This window comes from Terrapene carolina, unplaced genomic scaffold (genome assembly GCF_002925995.2).
Source record: "Terrapene carolina triunguis isolate 2854851 unplaced genomic scaffold, T_m_triunguis-2.0 Scaffold130, whole genome shotgun sequence".
NCBI classification, from domain to species: domain Eukaryota; kingdom Metazoa; phylum Chordata; order Testudines; family Emydidae; genus Terrapene; species Terrapene triunguis.
Window position 1 is genome coordinate 5,967,296 of NW_020664481.1, and position 20,651 is coordinate 5,987,946.

The 20,651-nt window shown below is 45.5% G+C and overlaps 1 protein-coding gene across 3 annotated transcripts in view; it reads right to left on the reverse strand.

The window, feature by feature from the left end:
• Positions 1 to 1,114: 1,114 nt before the first annotated feature.
• Positions 1,115 to 20,651, reverse strand: part of COL20A1 (collagen type XX alpha 1 chain) — a 99,385-nt gene continuing 79,848 nt past the window's right edge. Inside the window, exons 30-41 of one of the 3 annotated variants that reach the window (XM_024219197.3) lie at positions 17,249 to 17,302; positions 16,042 to 16,137; positions 15,422 to 15,475; positions 14,690 to 14,743; positions 13,934 to 13,987; positions 12,506 to 12,577; positions 11,425 to 11,460; positions 11,115 to 11,181; positions 9,283 to 9,471; positions 5,319 to 5,396; positions 3,287 to 3,442; positions 1,115 to 1,531 (exon numbers count right to left, since the gene is read on the reverse strand). In XM_024219197.3, the coding sequence (XP_024074965.1) occupies positions 1,518 to 1,531; positions 3,287 to 3,442; positions 5,319 to 5,396; positions 9,283 to 9,471; positions 11,115 to 11,181; positions 11,425 to 11,460; positions 12,506 to 12,577; positions 13,934 to 13,987; positions 14,690 to 14,743; positions 15,422 to 15,475; positions 16,042 to 16,137; positions 17,249 to 17,302 (924 nt within the window). In that variant the 3' untranslated portion in view covers positions 1,115 to 1,517. The remainder of the gene's footprint in view (positions 1,532 to 3,286; positions 3,443 to 5,318; positions 5,397 to 9,282; positions 9,472 to 11,114; positions 11,182 to 11,424; positions 11,461 to 12,505; positions 12,578 to 13,933; positions 13,988 to 14,689; positions 14,744 to 15,421; positions 15,476 to 16,041; positions 16,138 to 17,248; positions 17,303 to 20,651) is intronic. The other 2 variants (XM_026652796.2, XM_026652797.2) reach the window with 2 other exon arrangements.

Here is a 20,651-nt window from a genome sequence, read left to right on the forward strand (position 1 = left end):
TCGGTTTATGAAAGGGTCATACAGTTTTTGCCATTTTTACCTATCCATCTTGGGGGAGGGGGGATCAGCTTATAAACGAACGGGCTAGCGAATGAGTATATATGGTAGTTACTGCATCTGAGCCATATTTTTGCAGGGAGGACGTCTGTATCTATCTTGGGTATTTCTAAGGGGCCTAGCAACATGGTTCCTAAATGTTGGATAATTACGGGACTAGAATTTCAAGCGGGTTAGCTGTGCACAGCTACCAGTATTGCAAATGAAAATGCGTGATTGTGTATGCGCATTACCATCACTAGCCATTTGTGTACAGTAATTATTAGCACACTGGATAAGAGGAAATGTGCACACACATTAGGTGCACAGTAATGTGTGTGTTTTGCTCCTTTTTTTTGTATCTAAGCTTTTTTGTAGAAGCGATGCAAGAAGAGTCGGTCCAGATTTTCTAACGCCAGTGGCATTTTATTCACAGAACTTGCTCGTCTTTGTGTCGATAACCCAGGTTCAGGAGCAATTATTTGAAAGCAGTTACAATGTAGCTCGGGTCTGGGACCAATACAAGCTGGTACAATATAAAATAACAAACAATTACCATTAAGGCGTTGCATTACTAGTATCAATATAAATTTGGTATGAATATGAACAATGTCAGACAATAACAAATACCTCTAGTATCCTATTGATAAAATTGGGGCCTATGGCTATGCAGTATTTGATGTGATACAATGGAAAACTGTTACTATGTGGCTAGAAGGCCGATATGGAGAAGGCCAAGGAGGTTATCTAGGCCATCCCTTATTATGCACAAATGCTCTATTTTCTAGTACTTTGCTAGACTAGGCACCTGGGCTTCCACCGTTCCTCTGCAAAGGTGATTCCATAGTCCAATGATAGTCATGTATATAAAGAAACTGGGAGGAAGACTTCAATATTGTGCCAAAGGCAGAAGCAGTAGCAATAGTATTAGACTTTATTCCATTGTCATCCCACAGATAACATGGCAGTGTCCCCATTGTATGGATTTTCATCTTTCGGTACCTTGTACTGTTTTGCTCAGCTACTGGTGACCCACAATAATGGCTGAAAAAATAAAGCATAAGTGGACAAACATTGCTCCAGACTCTTTTTGAACATTTCATATACCATTAATGTTACTTTTGGCTCAGCTCTCGTGTAATTTTAACAGCTTGAACCTCAAACTGTATTTCTTTACCCTGTTGTGGGACACCTGACATCAGTTCAGACACACCAACTGTCCAATGCAAAATGGTTCAGATAATAACACAGAAATACAGGTGAGAGGGGATGACTAGGTACTAGCTGCACACAGTCTGGTTTTGTGGGTAGTGTTTTATGCTTAGTTTAGAGTTCTATGCTTCCGTACAAAAATCCAGTGCAACGGGGAGGAAAGTTTGTATTGGGTGTTCAAGTTGCAGTTACGCTCTGGCTAGATAGAACCTTAGTGCAGAAGTTTCCAAAGGACAGAGACCTGTCCACAGTAGCCCATGTCTCAGTCATCATGGGATGAAATCTGCATTTGGAGACAAAAACAGGAGATACTAATGAACAGAAGAATATATACAACACCAAGTACTGAGGATGGAGGGTGCATAATTAGTCCTCCCTCCTTAACAATCTTCTCTCAGGCACCAACTAGTGTCTGTACTTTATAGGACTTAATGTAGTTGGGAATCTCTTATTCTATGAGATGGGGAGTTATAATAATAATATATGGAGATATACTTATCTCATAGAACTGGAAGGGACCCTGAAATGTCATTGAGTCCAGCCCCCTGCCTTCACTAGCAGGACCAAGTACTGATTTTGCCCCAGATCTCTAAGTGGCTCCCTCAAGGATTGAACTCACAACCCTGGGTTTAGCAGGCCAATGCTCAAATCACTGAGCTATCCCTCTCCACCCCACCCTGCACCGAGGCATTAATATGTCTTGTCATTGGTACCATGAAAATACCCCAAGTTAATTGACAAGATACACCAATAACTAAATTGGGTAGCTCAGTATTAGGAGAAAAAGCCTTTCACATAAGAGAAAATAGGGCCATCCATATGGAGCAGGAGCATCTTTAAAAATCTACTTTGCCTTCCTCAGATGTGGTGCACATAAATCAGGGGTTCTCAAGCTGGGGGTCAGGACCTCTCAGGAGTTCACGAGGTTATTACCTGGGGGGCCGTGAGCTGACAGCCTCCACCCCAAACCCCACTTTGCATCCAGCATTTATAATGGTGTTAAATAGAAAAGTGTTTTTAATTTATAAGGGGGGTCGCACTTAGAGGCTTGCTGTGTGAAAGGGGTCACCAGGACAAAAGTTTGACAACCACTGACATAAATGGAGAAAAAAGGAAATACAGATACAGTTAAATAAAGAAGCACAGCTTCATCTGACAGGGAGGGTGAAAATATCATTCAGGAGAAGTCTTGAACCAGTTCCCCTTCCAGTACATGGTTGCATAGTAGGCCAGTTTACAGACATGACTGCTCTGAAAAAATGGCTAGTTTGAGGAGGAGGTCAATATTACAGACTATAAATGGTCAGTCGCATGAGAATGCCTTATTGCAGTAGAAGTTTCTTTAATGACTCCAGATTGAATATAAGAACTAGAGATTAAACTGTGGCTTAACTATATAATATTTTACATAGGCCAAGGTCAAATGTATCCAGTTCAAGGAGGACACAAGTGCCTTGTAATGATACCACTTGAAGTACATTATTGCTCTGTCAAATGACCATGAGCTCTTCACCTATGACAGGGTTATGAATCTAGAGGGACGATGCAGTAGAAAGCCTGGTGGCTTGTAGAAACCATGCATAAGTGCTTCTCAAGAAGAATCCCTAGTCCTTTCATGAGGTACAGAGCAGAGGTCATATCCAAGTGGCTCTAACACACCAGGAGTAGCATTATCTCATGCAACCCAAAGCCTCCTGAACTGGCTTTAGTCTGCCACATAATGTCTTTTGTTGTGAGAAGGGGAAAAATTTATGTGAGAGAGATGGACAGATGAGTAAAGAGCAGAGGTAGGCAATTATTACAGGTTAATCCAACCATTGTTAAATGTTCAGCAGCCAGTCAGAAGAACTTTTTCCACATGGTTTGTGTTAAGTACTTAGTAAAGAATGTTCTCCAGGATAGACTGTCCTTGAAGCATGGAAAAAATAAATGAAGTTATAATAATAATCGGTCTAATACAGGTTAGCCAGGTAGCCAAAGATGCATCAATGGGGCAGCTTCTAGAATCATCACCTTCATAAAAAGAATCAGGACTTACCTCTTGTGCTTGCCCTGTAGCATCCAGAGATATCACAACCACCTGGGTAGCCAGGTGCCCCAGGATGGCCTCTGGCACCAGGAAAACCTGGAGGACCGGTGCTCCCGGGGGAACCCTTCAGACCTGGGTCCCCTATGACTTGTTCTCCTGGAGGGCCTGAAAAATGAATGGCATCTCAAACAGTACAGTATAACTCTGCTGGTCCAATGCAATATCTATTGTCTGACGGCACACAACTACTGACAATTATCTGGGGACTTTCCCTGCTCCCTTTTGAAGGAAGATGAGGTTAGAGAGTCCCCACTGCATCCTGATGAAGATCTATGGACCTCTTTCCCATTTCCCACAATTTAACCCTTTCCTGCTGTTCACCAGTGCCCTAGAAGCTTTGTGATGTGGCCAGCATCACTGGATGAAGAAGGCTAGAAAGAACGCTTGTCTGCATTCATCAGTGCTGTCTGCTAAACATCAGGAAGAGGAATTGCTCAGGAGTAGGACGACATATCCTCACCCTCAAGGAGCGATTCCAGCCCGTGGTGAGCAGGGATCAGGATTAGGGAATCTCACCACTGTCTCCCATGTGGAGAATTATCAACCACTAATCCCAAGATCCTGGTGGGGTTCATTGTTACTATTGACATATAAAGACATAAAACCAATCCTGTATATATGAAACAATACTTTCTGCAATGCTCCCCTGCTGGAGCCTGCTATCACTGGAGACAGCAATAGTCCCACTGACTTCAGCTAAAGCAGATCAGGCTCTTGAGGGGAGAATTTTGAGAGATTTTAGGTTCCTACAAAGTGGGGGGCTAATTTTCAAAGGGCTTTCTGTGGCGACGACACAGGAAAGGAAATAGAACACCAGGTTTGTGGTAGCTAGAGAGCTTCACAAGCTTCAAGCCAAAGAGCCTCCCAGGAAAACTTTTCCTGGGGTTTTTATTCTTCTCCTTACTTTGTTTACCACGCTTCTTAGTGGTTACATTCTTGTGCATGAAGAAAACAGGCAGTGTACAATTACATAAGATAGCAAACCCATCTCTTGTGCACGTGAACACCAGCTGCGAGGGTAGGAATCAAATCAGCCAAATAAGTTTCCCAAACACAGACGCTGGATTGAAGGTCACTCCTGCCTCGTTGCCATGGGAGCCGTTTGCCGCACCCGTGAGCTGGCAATTTGGGAGCCATACATCCCCACAGCTTTCCACTTTGTGAGCCACATCCTCAACTGGTTTATACCATCTGAATATCTGGCCTTGTGTGCACAAAACTCTGCATAGTGTAGGTGTAACCCGCACACCTCCTGGGAGTGGTGTTCTGTCCTCTCTAGTGGCACCGAGACCACTTAGAGAGAGATTGAGTCTGCTCTATAGCCGTAGCCAAGAGCCATATGACTTTTAGCTCATGCAATAGAGGCTCATGCATTTAGCTCCAGAGGTCCCAGGTTCGATCCTGCCCGCCGACAACCAGGGTCTGTTGGTGTTACATAGGCGACGTGAAAAGTCATATTGGGGCCAATTTTCAAAGGGCCTTCCACTTTGTGAGCCACATCCTCAACTGGCTTATGCCATCTGAACATCTGGCCCTGTGTGCACAAAGTTCTGCAATAGTGTAGGAAATTGAAAAGTCTGTATGTAAATTGTGTAATTAAAACATGCAATTACCAGTTGGTATGTTCAGACATTGGGGATTTCTGCCTCTGCACTGGCAGATGTTTACCAAAGGGAGGCTCTTTGGAAAATATGTCCCATGGGGTCTTAGAATCAGAGGAACTGCCATACTGGAGCAAACCCATGGGCCATATAGTCTAGTTTCCTGTCTCTGATAGTGGCCAGCACCAGATGCTTCAGATGAAGGTGCCAGAAACCCCACTAGAGGCAAATTTAGGCTCATCTGCCCCTCATGAGTCTGAGTGTTGCTCTGAATTTGGGATGTGGCTGTTGCAAGCTATGCCCAAGCTGTTTGCTCAAACCATCAAAACAGATGAAGAGTCAACATTACGATTGAAACCAAAAGACTGTATTCACTGTACCTGCTCGTCCTCTTGGTCCCTGGACTCCTTCGTCCCTGGCTCCAGCCATCCCTTTCTCACCCTTGGGTCCTGGTCCTCCTGTTTGAGGATGAGAGAGAGAGAGAGAGAGAGAGAGAGATGTCACTTACCACAGCTTAACAGCTTTCCCCGAATTAACACCCTCTACTCCAGCCTCCCCATAAGGTGGCTCTTAAGTGGTATGGTCTTTGAGGAGGTTGTGGTCTTTAGTACCACACACAGCAAAACAGGATCCCCTCCTTTAACCCCTCCCGTGTGGCCCTGCATATGTATCCTTGGGCAGCCCTTGGCATTGTCCCCCAAATAGGATCATCCCCCTACACACTGAATTTAAGTTTGTGGCTATGTATGAAACTGCAAATATAAATCAAGTCATTATTTATACCTGGTCTTTAAGTACGGTGCAGTGCATTATACAGTGTTAGGGAGCCTGTTAACCCTTCACTGTTGAATACCATTTTAGTGGAGCTGTAGAAACGACTTCCTCATCAATCTGCATTGCTCTGCTGTGCCTGCAGCCCTCTGTGCATCAGAGCCAGTCTTCCTGAGCTCTTCCTCCCCTTACCACCTCTAGGGGGCAGCACCCAACTGCAGCTTTCTCAGGGCAACCGGTGCAACTGCATATGCCCGGCTCTCGCTGCTCAGGGAGGGCTGGCTGGAAAACAGCAATTCCATTGGGTGAAATGTTTTGGAGGTTTGGGAATCTGTTTCCATTCTGATGAGGAAGGAAACGGAGACCTTACGAAAGTTCCCCCAGTGTCACCAGCCTGGTGGTTAGGACACTGGCCTGGGATATGCTAGCCTCAGGGTCAAGTCCCTGCTCTGACTCTAATCTGGTCTCCCCTGTTCCAGGTCAATATCCTGACCCGTAAGCTAATGAGTTAGTCTCACCTTCCTGATGAAATGGTCAACACTGATATGCCCCCATACTGGGACCTGAAGAAGAGCTCGGTGTAGCTCAAAAGCATGTCTCTCCCGCCAAACAGAAGTTGGTCCAATAAAAGATATTACCTGCCCCACCTCATGTCTCAAGACATTTCTCTTGAGGAAATGGCTTTTTTCGACAGAAGTTTTGGCAAAGAGATTTTGACCAGTTCTACATGTAAGTTCTACCTGTTCTTCATCTAGGGGATCCGTCTCCCCACTTGACCGGCTGGAAATAGTTGCAGGTTGCTTTGTCCCTGCTCCACTTAATTGTCATTTTGATAAGCTTTATGTTTTCAGGCCAGAACTGAATGACTAACCAGCTCGAGCTAGGGGTTGGCTTTTCAGAAGGATTAAGCAGCCACTGAAGCCAGAGCAGTTTCAATTAATGTTGCACGAGACGCTCCAACAAATATTTTTATAAAAATATCCACTCAGACATTATTTCCTCCCATTAACACCTGGCTTTGCCTCTCCTACCATCAAAAATTTGCATCAATATGTGAGACCTGCTTCTGAAGTGGGGCCCTTTCGTGGGAGTACATGCCTGTGAGAGAGAGCGGCAGGAATCGCCCGACAGGCCTAGGACTCAAACTGCAGAAGAACTTTCAGTGCATGGAGCGGTCCTTTGCGTTAGTAGCAAAAATAGCTGCTTGCCCTACATGTCTTTTCAGCTGGACAGAAACAGAACTTCAGTTATTGAGCTTGGGAATGGGGGAGATTTTCTTGTAATGGGAAGAAGAAAAAAAATTTTTTTTTTTTAAACCATCCCTCATGTGAAAACAATCTGTCAGTATGGTTGGTATATACCCCTAGTGCTGGCGCCCATCCTGGTCTCACTGGGATGCTATGCATAAAGACTGGGGAGGGGGAGCAGGGCTGCTTCAGAAGGAAACTTGCTATGCCCAAAAGCTCTAGTAAGGAGATGCTTCCCCCAACACACGTTTCAAGATGGCTTTTCTAGAGAAAAGGAAGAAGCTACTAAAAAGAAGGTGGCGGGGAACAGGAAACAACACTGCAGAATCTTCCTTGAACGCTCTTGACAGATTCAGGTTGCTGGGTGAGCGGCCGTGTGAAATGTGCCAATTAAACTTAGACCAAAAATGGAAGGAAATTCTACATGAAAAAGGAGGGAGAGGCTCTCCTTGCACGTGCACACAGTGATTTCCTTTTCTTTCTCTCCCAACGTTTTCATCTTTAATAATGCTGTATGTGCCACTTTGGAGCTGTAGCCAAAAGGTTCTTCTAACAGCCCATCCTTAATACACTGTTTTATTAAACCACTGGTGGCTGCCAGGATGATGGTGCAGTCAAGATTTGCCCTGTAATTAAACAAAAATTCCAGCAACACTTTCTCCTTGCAAGTGCAGGAGCTTTAAGTTTGAGGCCAAGAGGCCAGAGATAAGAGAATATTCTCTCCAAAGCTCATGAGTTCTACTCCAAAAAGGTGCCTGCGAGTGCTTTGCCCACTGAGGGGGGGAGATAAGAAGCTTTGCACGCTGCTCTCATTCCTACACTGGAAAAAACTGTTGGCCATATGCTGGCACCTTTATTTAGTCCTTACATTGACTTCAAGGGGAGTTTTGATCAAGTAAGACTTTCAGATTTGGCCCTGTGAATTCCTTTTGTGCTGGCCCAAGAGGCAGTTTTATGGGGTCCAGCATTGTGCCCGGAGAGAATGAGAGCCCACCTTGGATGGTGGGTGATGCTGCTGGGTAGAAGGTCCTCCAGTTTTTTGTTGATTAATACTTATGGGCACATGAGTGTCTGGAGGCATCCATCAGGACTGCACTCCATTGGTCTGGGTGATGTGAATACACGCACGCACACACATCAATACACAAGGTCCCTACCCCAAAGAGCTTCCAATGTGAGATGGGTAACGATACAATGGATAGGAGAAAGAAGTATAATCCAATACTGGAATCCTTCCTGCCCCATCAAACTTTGCTTCATGGCACAAACAAGGTTTCACCACCCCCATCAGTCCTGGGCTACATTTTGCATATAATGGAAAGGTAATTGTAATATAAACCTCAGCCATACCTGGCAGAGCATTAAAGGATCTGACAATAAACACGCCTGGTGTGTGTAAGCAAGCTCCATAGCTAGTCTATATCTGGTATAGGAGTACAGGACACTGCATGTCCCAAGTCCCATAAATTTTTCCCTAAGTACTGTTTGATGGTGGGAAGGCTTATTTTAGTTGGCCCCTTTTATGTATTTCTCCAGCCACCCAATGGCACACCTGCCACGGCAGATGCTCTGGCTTTGGTCTTAACACATGTCCAGATACTTCCATCTTTTTTTCCTGTAGCCATCATTAAACAGCTGATTTCTTAGACCGGACAGAGGTGGGAGCTGAATGAGGTGAGATCAGCTCAGGAAGGGTATTCCACAAGTAAGGGGCAGCGTGAGGGGATGTGGAGAAGAGTCCTTGGCAAAGCTGAGGAGGGGAGTGTGACAAGTGATGAGCAGCTCACAGCTACTTGGGAGATCCAGTTAGAGAATGGGTGCTGCGGGATCCACTTTGCTAAACAGACATAATGCCAGTATGAAATTACTGGCTCAGAAGTGGAGGGGAACGAAGTACAGATATTCAGGCAGACCAGATAGACACTCGTGCTGGTAATCCTGAGCAGACACTCCACTTGTTTGTAATATTAATGGGGTGAGTGTGACTCAAAAGGTCTTGGAACCATAATTTTGACGTCATGCCTGAAAACTGGGTGAGAAGATACTAGGCTGCATATCCTGCTCATTGTGAGAGCTAGAGCTGAACAAACCCCTCTGATCCAGTAACCTCCAAACTTTGTGGACATATGGATTGTGAGGGAATCGTTGTGGTTGGTGCCTGTCCCTATACCACGCTGCATCAACGTGAAATGGACCTGAGCTCAGTGCTCAGATCTATCTGGAACAAGAGTTCATTTTAGGTGAAGAAGCTACCCTTCATTAGCCACTATGTCTGAAAGTATGAAGGCCATGGCAAAGCCCTACTTAAGAACATTTCAGTCAGTACCTCTTTCCCCAGGATACCCATCTTTGCCTGGCTGTCCTGGGATACCGTCTTCTCCTCTTTCTCCTCTAGTACCAGCGATACCTGGAAGACCTGGTGGTCCAGGTCCTCCTGGCTTCAATGTGTCATCCCACACAGGAACTGGCTTCCTTGTATGTTCGTGGATGAATGAGTCGAATTTCAACACATGAGCTGAGAAGGCAAGTCAGAAAATAAACTGCCTCATCTCCACTCCAGAGGAGATGCTGAGATGAGCAAAAGGCCTCAGGTCAAAACCTCTGCCGGCACGAATGTAACCTGTGTGGATAAAATAAAGGGTCCAAGAGCCTTTCGCCCACCTTTGGGCCAAGCCCTAAACTTTTACCAGACTCAGGAAAGGTTCTGTAAGTTCTTCCAACCAAAGAAATAGTTGGAGTCCATCAAATGTGGAGCTATAGAGGACTTGGCTTAGGTTTGGAGCCAAGTCAGGGCCAGCATGTGGGTTGAGATCCAATAGTGCTAACAAATCTCAAAATATTGGCTGCATATATACAAGACATCATCCCCCCTCCCCCCAAAAAGCCCCTTCTGGTTCTGAATCCAAAACTGTCACTACATTTGGTTCCAAGGACTCAGATCAAAACCCATCACCAAGCCCTTGAAATCTGAATCCGTTTAGAAGTCAGGTCCTCGTTTTGGCCCATTTTTAGTTTCCCATATACAGTTCTGATGCCATAAGGTTATACACTGGTTACATCACTTACATAGCAGAGAGAAGGCAATACTGCAGCTAGTCTTAAAAGTGCAATGTACCTATCATCAGACCAAGCAAAGGGCGATTTGGGTTTGAAAAACGTACTGGCTGGAAACTTCATTGAGTTTGCAAAACCACAATTAGGGGTGGTTCAGATCCACTTCTGTTTTGTCTGCACCCCAAAGTTCAGGGAGGGAGAGGGGAAGTAGGGTGGTAGATAAGTGAAAGTGGTTCCAGTTTTGGCTCATACCTATTTTACATAGATCGGAGTCAAACTATGGAAACTTTTGATATTACAGAACCGTTCCCTGGTTCTGGTTTAGTTTGCAAAACTCATATCAGGATGAATGATGTGGTCTGATTTTATTCTGTACATTCTGATGTTGCCTCATCTCTAAAAAACTTGATATATAAATAATCACCAGGTACTATGAAGTTGTCAGTCCAAACTGCAGAGGTCATGAACTGAAGAGGAAGACTCTGCTGAGTCATGGTCTTGCTATCTGACCTTGGGCAAAGCACTAACTTGATCTCCCTGTGCATCGGTCGACCCCAAGCAAATCTTGCTGACAACTCTTCATCCCAGGAAAAGCAAACGCACAAATCCCTGGTGCATTCAAGGGGTGTTGCACTTGGTCCAGGCATCATCTGAGCTAAGCTTTCCAAGTTACACCCACCCACCCAAAATCAAGCCTCCTGTTTTTCTCTGCTGTAGAAACTGAGGGATCAATTAATGGAACACCGGAGTGATTTTTCCTAAAAGAGTCAAGTTTCAATCCAAGCCTTTTCCTACCCTTGAAAGAAAAATCCAGTACAAGATGCCAGGCTGGACTGCTAAGTAATATTTCACAGCTCTTTGTTCTAATACAACTTGGTGGTGGGGGGAGGAGAAATGTTCAGTTTTGAGGGCCGGCCTGAGAGATTCCTACTCACTTTTAATGCTCATCACTTAACAGGATCCGACTCTTAGGGTCTGATCCAAAGCCCACTGAAGTCAATGGAGGGCCTCCTGCCAATGGATTTTGGATCAGGTTCTTCATTATGTGGTAAAACGTCAAGTACTGTAGAAGCACTACTGCCCAAGGAGACATGTGATACTCACTCTGAATCATCTGCTCACAAGCCTGACTAACCAGCTGGTAAATTGTGGCCAGGGATTGTGGTTCACCCTGAAGTAAAATTAAAAATAAGTAAATACTTTTGAAATGAAGTGGATAGAATGTAAGTTTTCTGATGGCACATTCTTACCATCAGCTTGAGCTATGGAGATATTCATCACCCTGAGGATATCTCTATCGATTCATCAATAGGCTTTGAAACAGTAAAATCTTAACTGGTAAATATCAATAATTTTGTTTTTCCCTGCACCCACAAGTTGACTAAATAAAGAACTCCAAGGAGAAAAAACTCACTTTCTCTCCCCTTTCCCCCTTTGGACCAGGCAGACCCTGTTGAGAAAATAGAGCAAAAAGCAACTTTTTAAACTGGGAGGAGGTGAAAAATGGAAAATAAAAGACCAATTTAATAAAAGCCGGTATTAGTACAGTACTTTGCTGTTGTGATTCTCAAGAGAGCAGCCAGCGGTATGTTTACAGGCTAACTCCAAAATAAGGGCCACATTTGCAGTGGATCTTTTCAGGTGCTCCTTCCAAAACTGTAGTCTCAGCCATTTGCATGCATAAAACCCCACAAATGTGAATGCAGCTGCACAGGGAAAGCTGATCTGACAGCCCCATTCTTTGATATCTTATGGTTGTATATCACAGAATTATGCAAAATGCATGTACAAATGTCATTTTGTTTAGCCACAAACATGTGAACCAGTAAATACTGTGGCTGTAGTTAAGGATATATACACTCCTCCCCACAACAGAAGACCAAATTCATACGAATAATGGAGGATTTTTATTAAGGATAACAACAAATAAGGAGCAACAGGAAAAGACTGATGCCAACAAAAAGACAGCATCAGAGCTGTCAAAACACTACAGATCTGCCTTTGATCCAAGGTAAGTTCTCCTCACATGCAAAGAGTTCTTCATCTGAGCTAAAGGGACAACTGCAAAGTTCAGATGTGGTCTAAGGCTTGCCCCAAAAGTTTGGTTCCCGGGGTTTGGTTCAGGCCCATCTCTAGTGATTTCTTTCTCCAGTCCAGGATCTTATGTAGGAAATTTTTGACCACTGGATTTTATTTAGCTCAGAATCCTGCAGAGGGCAATGCCTGCCATGAACAACTAGCCCTGAGTCTACTCCAAGACATTTGTCAGCCAGGTCTTTGATGAATAGCTAAAGTCCCTTCCACCAGAAGAGATGGATCTGAACTAACACTCTCAGAGCTACACACATTCAAACTTTGAGGAAGTTCAGATGCAGAGCTGAACTTTGCAGCTGCAGCTCATTTCCATTTAGGACTCTGTCAGGTTTCATGCTCTCATCAGGCACTCCTGGAGTACCACAACACAAAAACAAAAACACAAACAACCAACCACTTACGGTGGGTCCAACATCACCTGGAGGTCCTCGCTCTCCACTACTGCCTCGGGAACCTGTTATTCCTTGGAAACCCTGCAGAGATTAAATTGTGAGATGCAGCTACAGAGAAGGCCCAGTCAGCTGCGCGCTTTCTTCTTCTGCTACTTGAGGCTGACATCTCCCTATGGCTCCAAGGGCACCAGCAGAATCAGTTTAGAGGGCTCAGTTAAAGGCATTGTGCCCTTAAGGTTTATGTCAGTGCATCATCCAACCATGAAGACAATGTTAAGAGTATATCGTGTATGAGTCATGTTCACATCATTTACTATTACTGTCTCAATTATGGTCAGGAGAGCAGATGTGAGTTGTGCCCACGACCTGCAAGGTGGTTTTTACTGTTCAGTTTTTAGTTCTTTCATTCTGTATTGAGATTATTTTAGTCTTAGCCCAGAGCACATCTATTTTTGGACAGTTAACGCCTCTCTTTTACAGCTGAACTTCCCTCCAATGTGTAATTGCATCAATAATGAAGAATTGTTTAAAGGAAAAAAAAAAAACCCTGCATGCTCTAGACATCTATCTGCTCCCCAGTTGTATTTCTGCAGTTGCCAGAATTGTATAAGAAAAGGGCCAGTTATTTTCTATATATTTGTAATTTTTCACCCACTGGATTCCAGTCAATAGTGATTGACAGCTATTTAGTGGCCATGGGGAAATGAGGTGGAGGTTTCAATGCAATTCCTAATGCACAGGTGGCATCTTCGCTATTGAAAGGCTGGTCTGGTGGTTCATGCTGGGACTCAGTGAATCTGGGTTCACTTCCCGGGTCTGCCATGTACTGCCTGAAGTTCAGTAGTAGGCCACTGAGCCTCTCAATCCCTCAGCTCCTCATCTGTAAGGTGGGGACATAATACTTCACCACCACCCACGGTGCTGAGAGACACTTGACACTAATGTGACTGGAGCCTTATAAATACGTAGATGAACTCTAAGGCTGTCCTTGGCGAAACCGAAGCTAGGAATTTGTGCTTGGGAGCAGCTCAGGTCCCACTGGCCTGGGCAGAGCTGAGTGAGGAGATCTCGCCTGGCATCATTCCCAGCTCCAGCTAGTGACTTCAGTCTAGCATCCTGTATGCCTTAAACTCATCCACCATCTAAGAAAGGGGAACAGTAGGCAGCTGGACTACCTAACCCTCTGGCAAAGCACATGTCCCTCTAGAGGCTGCCCACTAGCTAGTTCTACTACTGCTACCAGCGAACAGAGTTACTCCTGAAGCTGAAGCGGTAGAGGTCTCTGCTGCAGTGCTGAAAGTCCCAGGTTCTAACCCTGTGATGACCCACGCCAGGAGGTGGTTACATTGGCACCAGTGGAAAATGCAGCAAGTCAGCAGGAAGTGAAAATTATTGCTGATGACAAGCTTTGTACTGACAGTTTGTGCAAGCTCTTACCCTGGGTCCTGGTGGCCCCGGAGGCCCTGCTGTGCCTTCCAGTCCTCTCACCCCCTGCAAACCCAACAGTGTGTTAACGAGAGGGTCCTCACAGCATTGGTGAGAGCTGAGGGTGCAGTGATGTGATGCCTTACTCCAAAGGCTGTTTAGCCAGGGCTTATCAATGGAACATAACTGCCAAACACACAAGAACGTTGGCAACTTCTCAGCCATATAAATCTAGCTGAAGAATTTTGGGGCCAAATTTGAGATGTCTGGATCATCAATTCACCCATCCCTGCTGCCACAGGCTTGCCCTGTGCTAGCAATATCAACCGTTGGGCGGAGAGTAGAGAAAACTGCGAATGCTGCCTTTCGACAGCAGAACGTCCATGCTTACTCCAAGATGCTGTGAGAAGAATAGGACCCCAGAGCTCTTTGCTAGGTAAGGTGCCATGGGGGAAGTACCCAGAGAGTAAATCTCTAATCCACCATCTCAAGCCAATTCCTCCCCTCCCCCCGTACACTTTGCCATGCACTTTTTACAGGAAGTGGTGCAGATACGGTCTGGCCAAAGTTTTCAAACCTGAGTGAGTAAAGTTAGGCACCCAAGTCCATATTTGCGAACCTAAAAGCAGGCCAATTTTCAGAGGTGAGGCGCAACCTCAGTTTCCCCCACACACATTAGGACCTGTGGGTGCCCAGCATTTCTGCAAATCAGGCCACATATGGAGTGTTAGATGCCCAGGTTTGAAAATCTGGGTCTGTGTGTTTTACCTTTGCACCCTGAATGCCATCTCTGCCTGGAGCTCCCTGGGCACCAGGAATACCCTAGAAAACAGAATTGCTGGTTAAGTCTGGCATCCAGCAATTACATCCCACTTCATATTTTTAAATGGTGGAAATAGAGGCAACCACCAAAGAGGACAATCAAGCACAGCAGAACGAAAAAGAAACAGAGCACTAAAATGTCAACGAAATTCCATTTTCAACTGGCTCTATTTTCCGGTATATGAAACTGAACCCCGCATCATTCACCATCATAAGGTCAAACTCCTCTTCTCTCTCCTCCCCTATGCCTTACATTTTAACAGCACCTTCCATAACAGGGAGTCCCGACAGAATTTTACAGGCCCAACTGGATTTCCTGCCTCTTCTGCACTGGGGATACTTAGGAAGTGGTAGACAAGAGGGGTGGAAGCCAGTCTGCTGGCTCTGCCATTGCTTTACTGTTTGTCCATCGCCCAGTTTATTCTTCGGGGAAACGGGCCCAATAATACTTGCAAGGTTGGTGGGAGGCTGAACTGATTCATGTTTGCCACGCTCCTGTGTGGGCTCGGATGCGAGCGCACGATAGCCGTGCAAGGTCTTCCTGCAGATTTCCTGCGTGGTGGAGATACGCTTTCAAAGTGGGGATGGCAATAATGACAGATAATTCCTTGGATTTCAGATGTTCAGCGGGAAAATAGGTCGTTCTTTGAGTCAAAGGTGTGATGTCGATTATATTACCTGCATGCCTGGGATTCCACTGTCTCCTTTCTCCCCTTTAATTCCTGGTGGCCCCTGGAATCAAAATGTCACAATGGAGTTGCATGTATTCTGCACCACCCCTTAAGTTGGGCAGAAGTCTATCTGTCCATGGCTACTCATCACTAATGGTCAGTTCAGCATGGCCAGGAACCCAACTACGTCCACATGCCCTTTGAGGTGATTTGTGCCCATAGGGATCCTTGCACACCTCCATATCTGACCCTTTTGCCTGGCATTTGCATGCAGGTTTGTGTGTATATACACATACGTGCAAGTGTATATTGCTTCTCTAACCATGACGACTGTGCTACTGAAATTTTAATACTCTGTTGGATTCTTCAAGGGCTACACTAGGGATTAGCTATCCCCCGTGGCCAGTTTTTAAACCAGAATTTAGGGTCTTGTCAACATTAGAAAAACTAGATATCCCTATAATAGCAACAGCGCAGTGGGTAGTAACAGCATTGTAAGCAGTGGTGTAGATAAGGCTCAGGTGTTTTTATCACCACATCCCTGTAACAAAACCAGACCCCCCCATACAAACGTATCTTTCACACAGAGCAAAAGATGGGATAAAAGCAATGGGAGAGATCACATACCACTGGACCCTGCACGGTGATTCCTTGGGAGCCTGGTGACCCTTGTTGTCCACCAGGACCCTCCGGTCCGGCTTGTCCAGGAGGACCTGGCTCACCCTAAAGCCAGTCAAAGAAATGAAACCAAATGTGGGGAGGAACACCAGCGACTTCGCCATGCATTGACTGCACCATACGACCAGTGTCAGCACAAAGCAGCTACTGGATGCAAAAGGAAGAGGCAAGGCCTGGAAGTGTCCAGTACCCTCAGCTGTACAGCCCTTTGCCTTTGCAGTCCAAGGTTTTGAGTCCAGAGAAGTCAATGGCAAAACTCCCACTGGTTGCCAGGGAAGCAGGAGCAGCCCTGCCCTATAGCAAATTATTCTAGTGATTGGAGCTGGTCAAAAAATGGGGGGGGACAAAGTTCCGCAAAGACTTCGCTGAAAACGGTGTCCATTTTTCAATGTCTTTTTCTGGCCAGCTCTATCAATGATGCTGGCTTCTGTGCAGTTCATTTGAAAAAGGACAGCAGTGGCGGGGGGGGGGGAGGGGAGGAGGGTTCCCTTGCTTCTTTACTGGATTCTCTCAGTCATGCTTTGTTGGGTAACACATAGCAAATGCTCTGGATGTGGATTTCAGTGCCTTCCCCACGCCCCAAATTCCAGGATGTTCAGATCCAGCCTTTTGTTTCGTACTTGTCTCTGCTCCTTTTCCGCAGAGATATACCCAGTTTCTGTGGCTCTCCCTGTACTTCACACCTTTCCCAAGCACGCCGAGGCACGGGATCAAATCAGCCACACACGGCAGGGAGAATAAGAGCACCACAAAACTGGGACGAACGTTTTCTGGTGGAGTTGGGTTGTTTTCTTAGAAAGAAGCTTATTGGATCCATGTAGTTAATCAACTCAACTAGGTGTCTGGAGAATTTTGGAGCAGGGATCATGTCTATATCACACAGCTCTGAGCACCCACATGGTGCTTAAATAACCATGTCATTTTCTATTCGATTACAGACATTTTCATTGTTCTGTTTCTCAAAATCTCTGGATCGCTGCGCTAAGTAGTAAGAAGGCTCAATCATTAATGTAGGGATGAATTCAGACCTGGGGTGAGTAAATGTAAGTCCATTGAAGTTAAGGGAGTTGCACTTTCTCACCCCAGGTCTGCGTATGACCTATAGGCATATAGCTGCCTGAAAGAAAATCAAAGTCGGAGTGTTGTCAGTGCTCACCTTCGGCCCTGGCTCCCCTTGTTCCCCTTGCGGTCCTCTTCTCCCAGGACTGCCCTGCCAAAGCGGGACAAAGCACAAGCCTCTCTTGTTATTAATATTAAGTAATGTCTGTACTGCGGTAGCGCTTAGGAACCGCAGTGCAGCACCCCGGTGCTAGATACTGTACCCACACATCAGAAGATGCTCCCTGCCCCCGAAGGGCTTGCTAGAGGGGGATGTGACAAACAGAGCAGGAAGCAGAAGGTAACAGCGAGATACTAGTGAGTGTGAAAAGCAGCGGTCACTGCACACCTGCTGCCGGACCATCCGTCACAGCAGACTTCTAAGGAGAGATTTGAAGGGAGGACAATGAGGTGGCTTTGTGGATGCTTATTTCTTCCAGGCATGAGGAGCAGCACAGGAGAAAGCCTGAAGTTGCTTGGTTTTGTAACTGTAACAAATGGCTGCCGAAGGCAATGTCGGTAGCAGTGGGGGTTGACTCGTGGTGGTTTTGCACTTCTATGGAAAATCTAGGACGGAAGCAACTTTTCTGCTCCGTCTGCTTCATTCCAGAGCAGCGTGGGTGGCTCTGCGAATGCCAACATTGACACAAAGCAAAGAGTTCAGGTGAGAGGTGGCCCCCAAGAGGCTCTGAAGGCAGATCTGAATTAGGGCTTCACCCAATTTTGCAAGGACTCAGATGCGGCGTTCTAGTGGAGCCCCATCTCTTGCTCATACTCAGCTCAGCCCACACAGGAACTGCAAACACGGGAACTGCTATATGGCCCTAGGTAAGTCTGCCACAAATGCATTTTGAGAGGGCTGAACCGTAACAAGCAGGTAATAGTTGCATCCCCTGTGGCAAGCTCCTTTCAGGTCAGTGGTGTAAGAGAGATCAGAATCAGATCCTCCGTAGTTTAGCACATTCCATAAAAAGGAAAGGTATTCAGTGGGACCAGGGAAATGCAACAGAAGCATTTTGTGATGGCCCTGAGATTACACACTTGTTTTTCAAAGTGCTTCTCACGGAGTGATGCTGATTAATCTCTATTCCAGCCACTTGCAGCAAGCTGGGGATGGAGCAGCAGCTCATACTTGTACAGACGCTAGAGCACACATTCTACTTTACATAAGCTCCAAATGAGCACACTCACAGCAGGGAAGGGTAGTGTATCCAGGGAGACCTGGTTTATCTGCACATCTGCATAACCACTGGATCTCAGAGGAATCTAATCTAGCATGTACAGGTGCTGTATGAACTACTGACGTTTTAATCGGATGGCTTTTGTTCGTGAATCTAAGTAGCAGTGGATTTGGATTAAGCAAGTCTGACGAGGAGCTTTGCGAGAGGTTGTTTATGGGGTGCCCCAAAGGGGCCTATCCCTGTGCAGAAGGAGCTCATTAAGGAAGAGTGGATATGCATGAGACATCCTTGCTCATTATGGAATAACTTTAGACATGTTAAGTGCAAATCGATCAGGGTTTCATGATGCATGAAGCATATGTGTCATAACTATATTCCCAATCACGCTGAAAGAAAACCCCTTATTCCCCTAAAGTGCACTGAAGAGACATTTAAATTAGAAGGCCGCATGAGCTCATAAATATGCAGGTAGCAGGTTATCACAGAATCATAGGACTGGAAGGGACCTCGACGGGTCTTCTAGTCCAGTCCCCTAGACTTGTGGCAGGACTAATTATCTAGACCATCCCTGGCAGGTGTTTGTCTAACCTGCTCTTAAAAATCTCCAATGCTGGAGATTCCACAACTTCCCTAGGCAATTTATTCCAGTGCTTAACCATCCTGACAGTTAGGAAGTTTTTCCTAATGTCCAACCTAAACCTCCCTTACCGCAATTTAAGCCCATTGCTTCTTGTCCTATCCTCAGCAGCTAAGAAGAACAATTTTTCTCTCTCCTCCTTGTAATAACCTTTTATGTACTTGAAAACTGTTATCATGTCCCTTCTCAGTCTTCTCTTCTCCAGACTAAACAAACGCAATTTTTTCAATCTTCCCTCATAGGTCATGTTTTCTAGACCTTTAATCATCTTTATTGCTCTTCTCTGGACTTTCTCCAATTTGTCCACATCCTTCCAAAATGTGACGCCCAGAACTGGACACAAAACTACAGTTGAGGCCTAATCAGCACAGAGTAGAGCATAAGAATAACTTCTTGTGTCTTGATTACAACACTCCTGCTAATACATCCCAGAATGATGTTCACTTTTTTTGCAAGAGTGTTACACTGTGGACTCATATTTAGCTTGTGGTCCACTATGACCCCCAGATCCCTTTCTGCAGTATTCCATTCTAGGCAGTCATTTCCCATTTTGTATGTGTGCAACTGATTGTTCCTTCCTAAATGGAGTACTTTGCATTTGTCCTTATTGAATTTCATCCTATTTACTTCAGACCATTTCTCCAGTTTGTCCAGATCATTTTGAATTTTAATCCTATCCTCCAAAACACTTGCAACTCCACCCAGCTTGGTATCATCCACAAACTTTATAAGTGTACTCTCTATGCCATTATCTAAATCATTGATGAAGATATTGAACAGAACCGGACCCAGATCTGATCCCTGCAGGACCCCACTCGTTATGCCCTTCCAGCATGACTGTGAACCACTGATAACTACTCTCTGGGAATGGTTTTCCAACCAGTTTTGCACCCACCTTATAGTAGCTTCATCTAGGTTGCATTTCCCTAGTTTGTTTATGAGAAGATCATGCGAGACAGTATCAAAAGCCTTACTAAAGTCAAGACATACCACGTCTACCGCTTCCCCCATCCACAAGGCTTGTTACCCTGTCAAAGAAAGCTCTCAGGTTGGTTTGACACAATTTGTTTTTGACAAATGACATACTGTGATGAAGCAATGTGCTGTGTAATTAAAATTTCCATTGGAATTAACCACTAGTTATTAATTAACCAACTGTTGTTCCTTGTTAATTATTAAATTGACCTCACAGATGAATCCTAATATTTAAAAAGTTAAAAAGTGCCAGTCCTGTTTATTGGCGTCAAAAGGGCACATAGGCTTCTGCCCTGTCTCCTTGCTCCAGGAAGAAGTGACTCCACACCCAGTCGGGGCAGGCCCTTTTCTCAGCCTTCGCAATTGTCCCTTCCCCCTACTCAGGGTCTTCCTCAGGGGCCTATCTACTCCCTACTGGGTTCCATACTACAGGTCACCTGTCTGAGAATCCAACCCTGCTCCGGAGCTGCCCACAGGAGCCAGCCAGCTTCCTGTTGTCCTGTTCCCCAACCCCAGTGGTTTCCTATCAGGGTCTCCCTGCTCCTGGCAGCTTTCTCCTCCACTGGGCCACCTGCTGGCTTTTGTAAGTATTTGATCGCTAGCTGCTCTCTCTCAGCTGGGAGGGAGCTGATCCTTCACAGATGAGGCTGGGCCCAACTCCCCTTAAA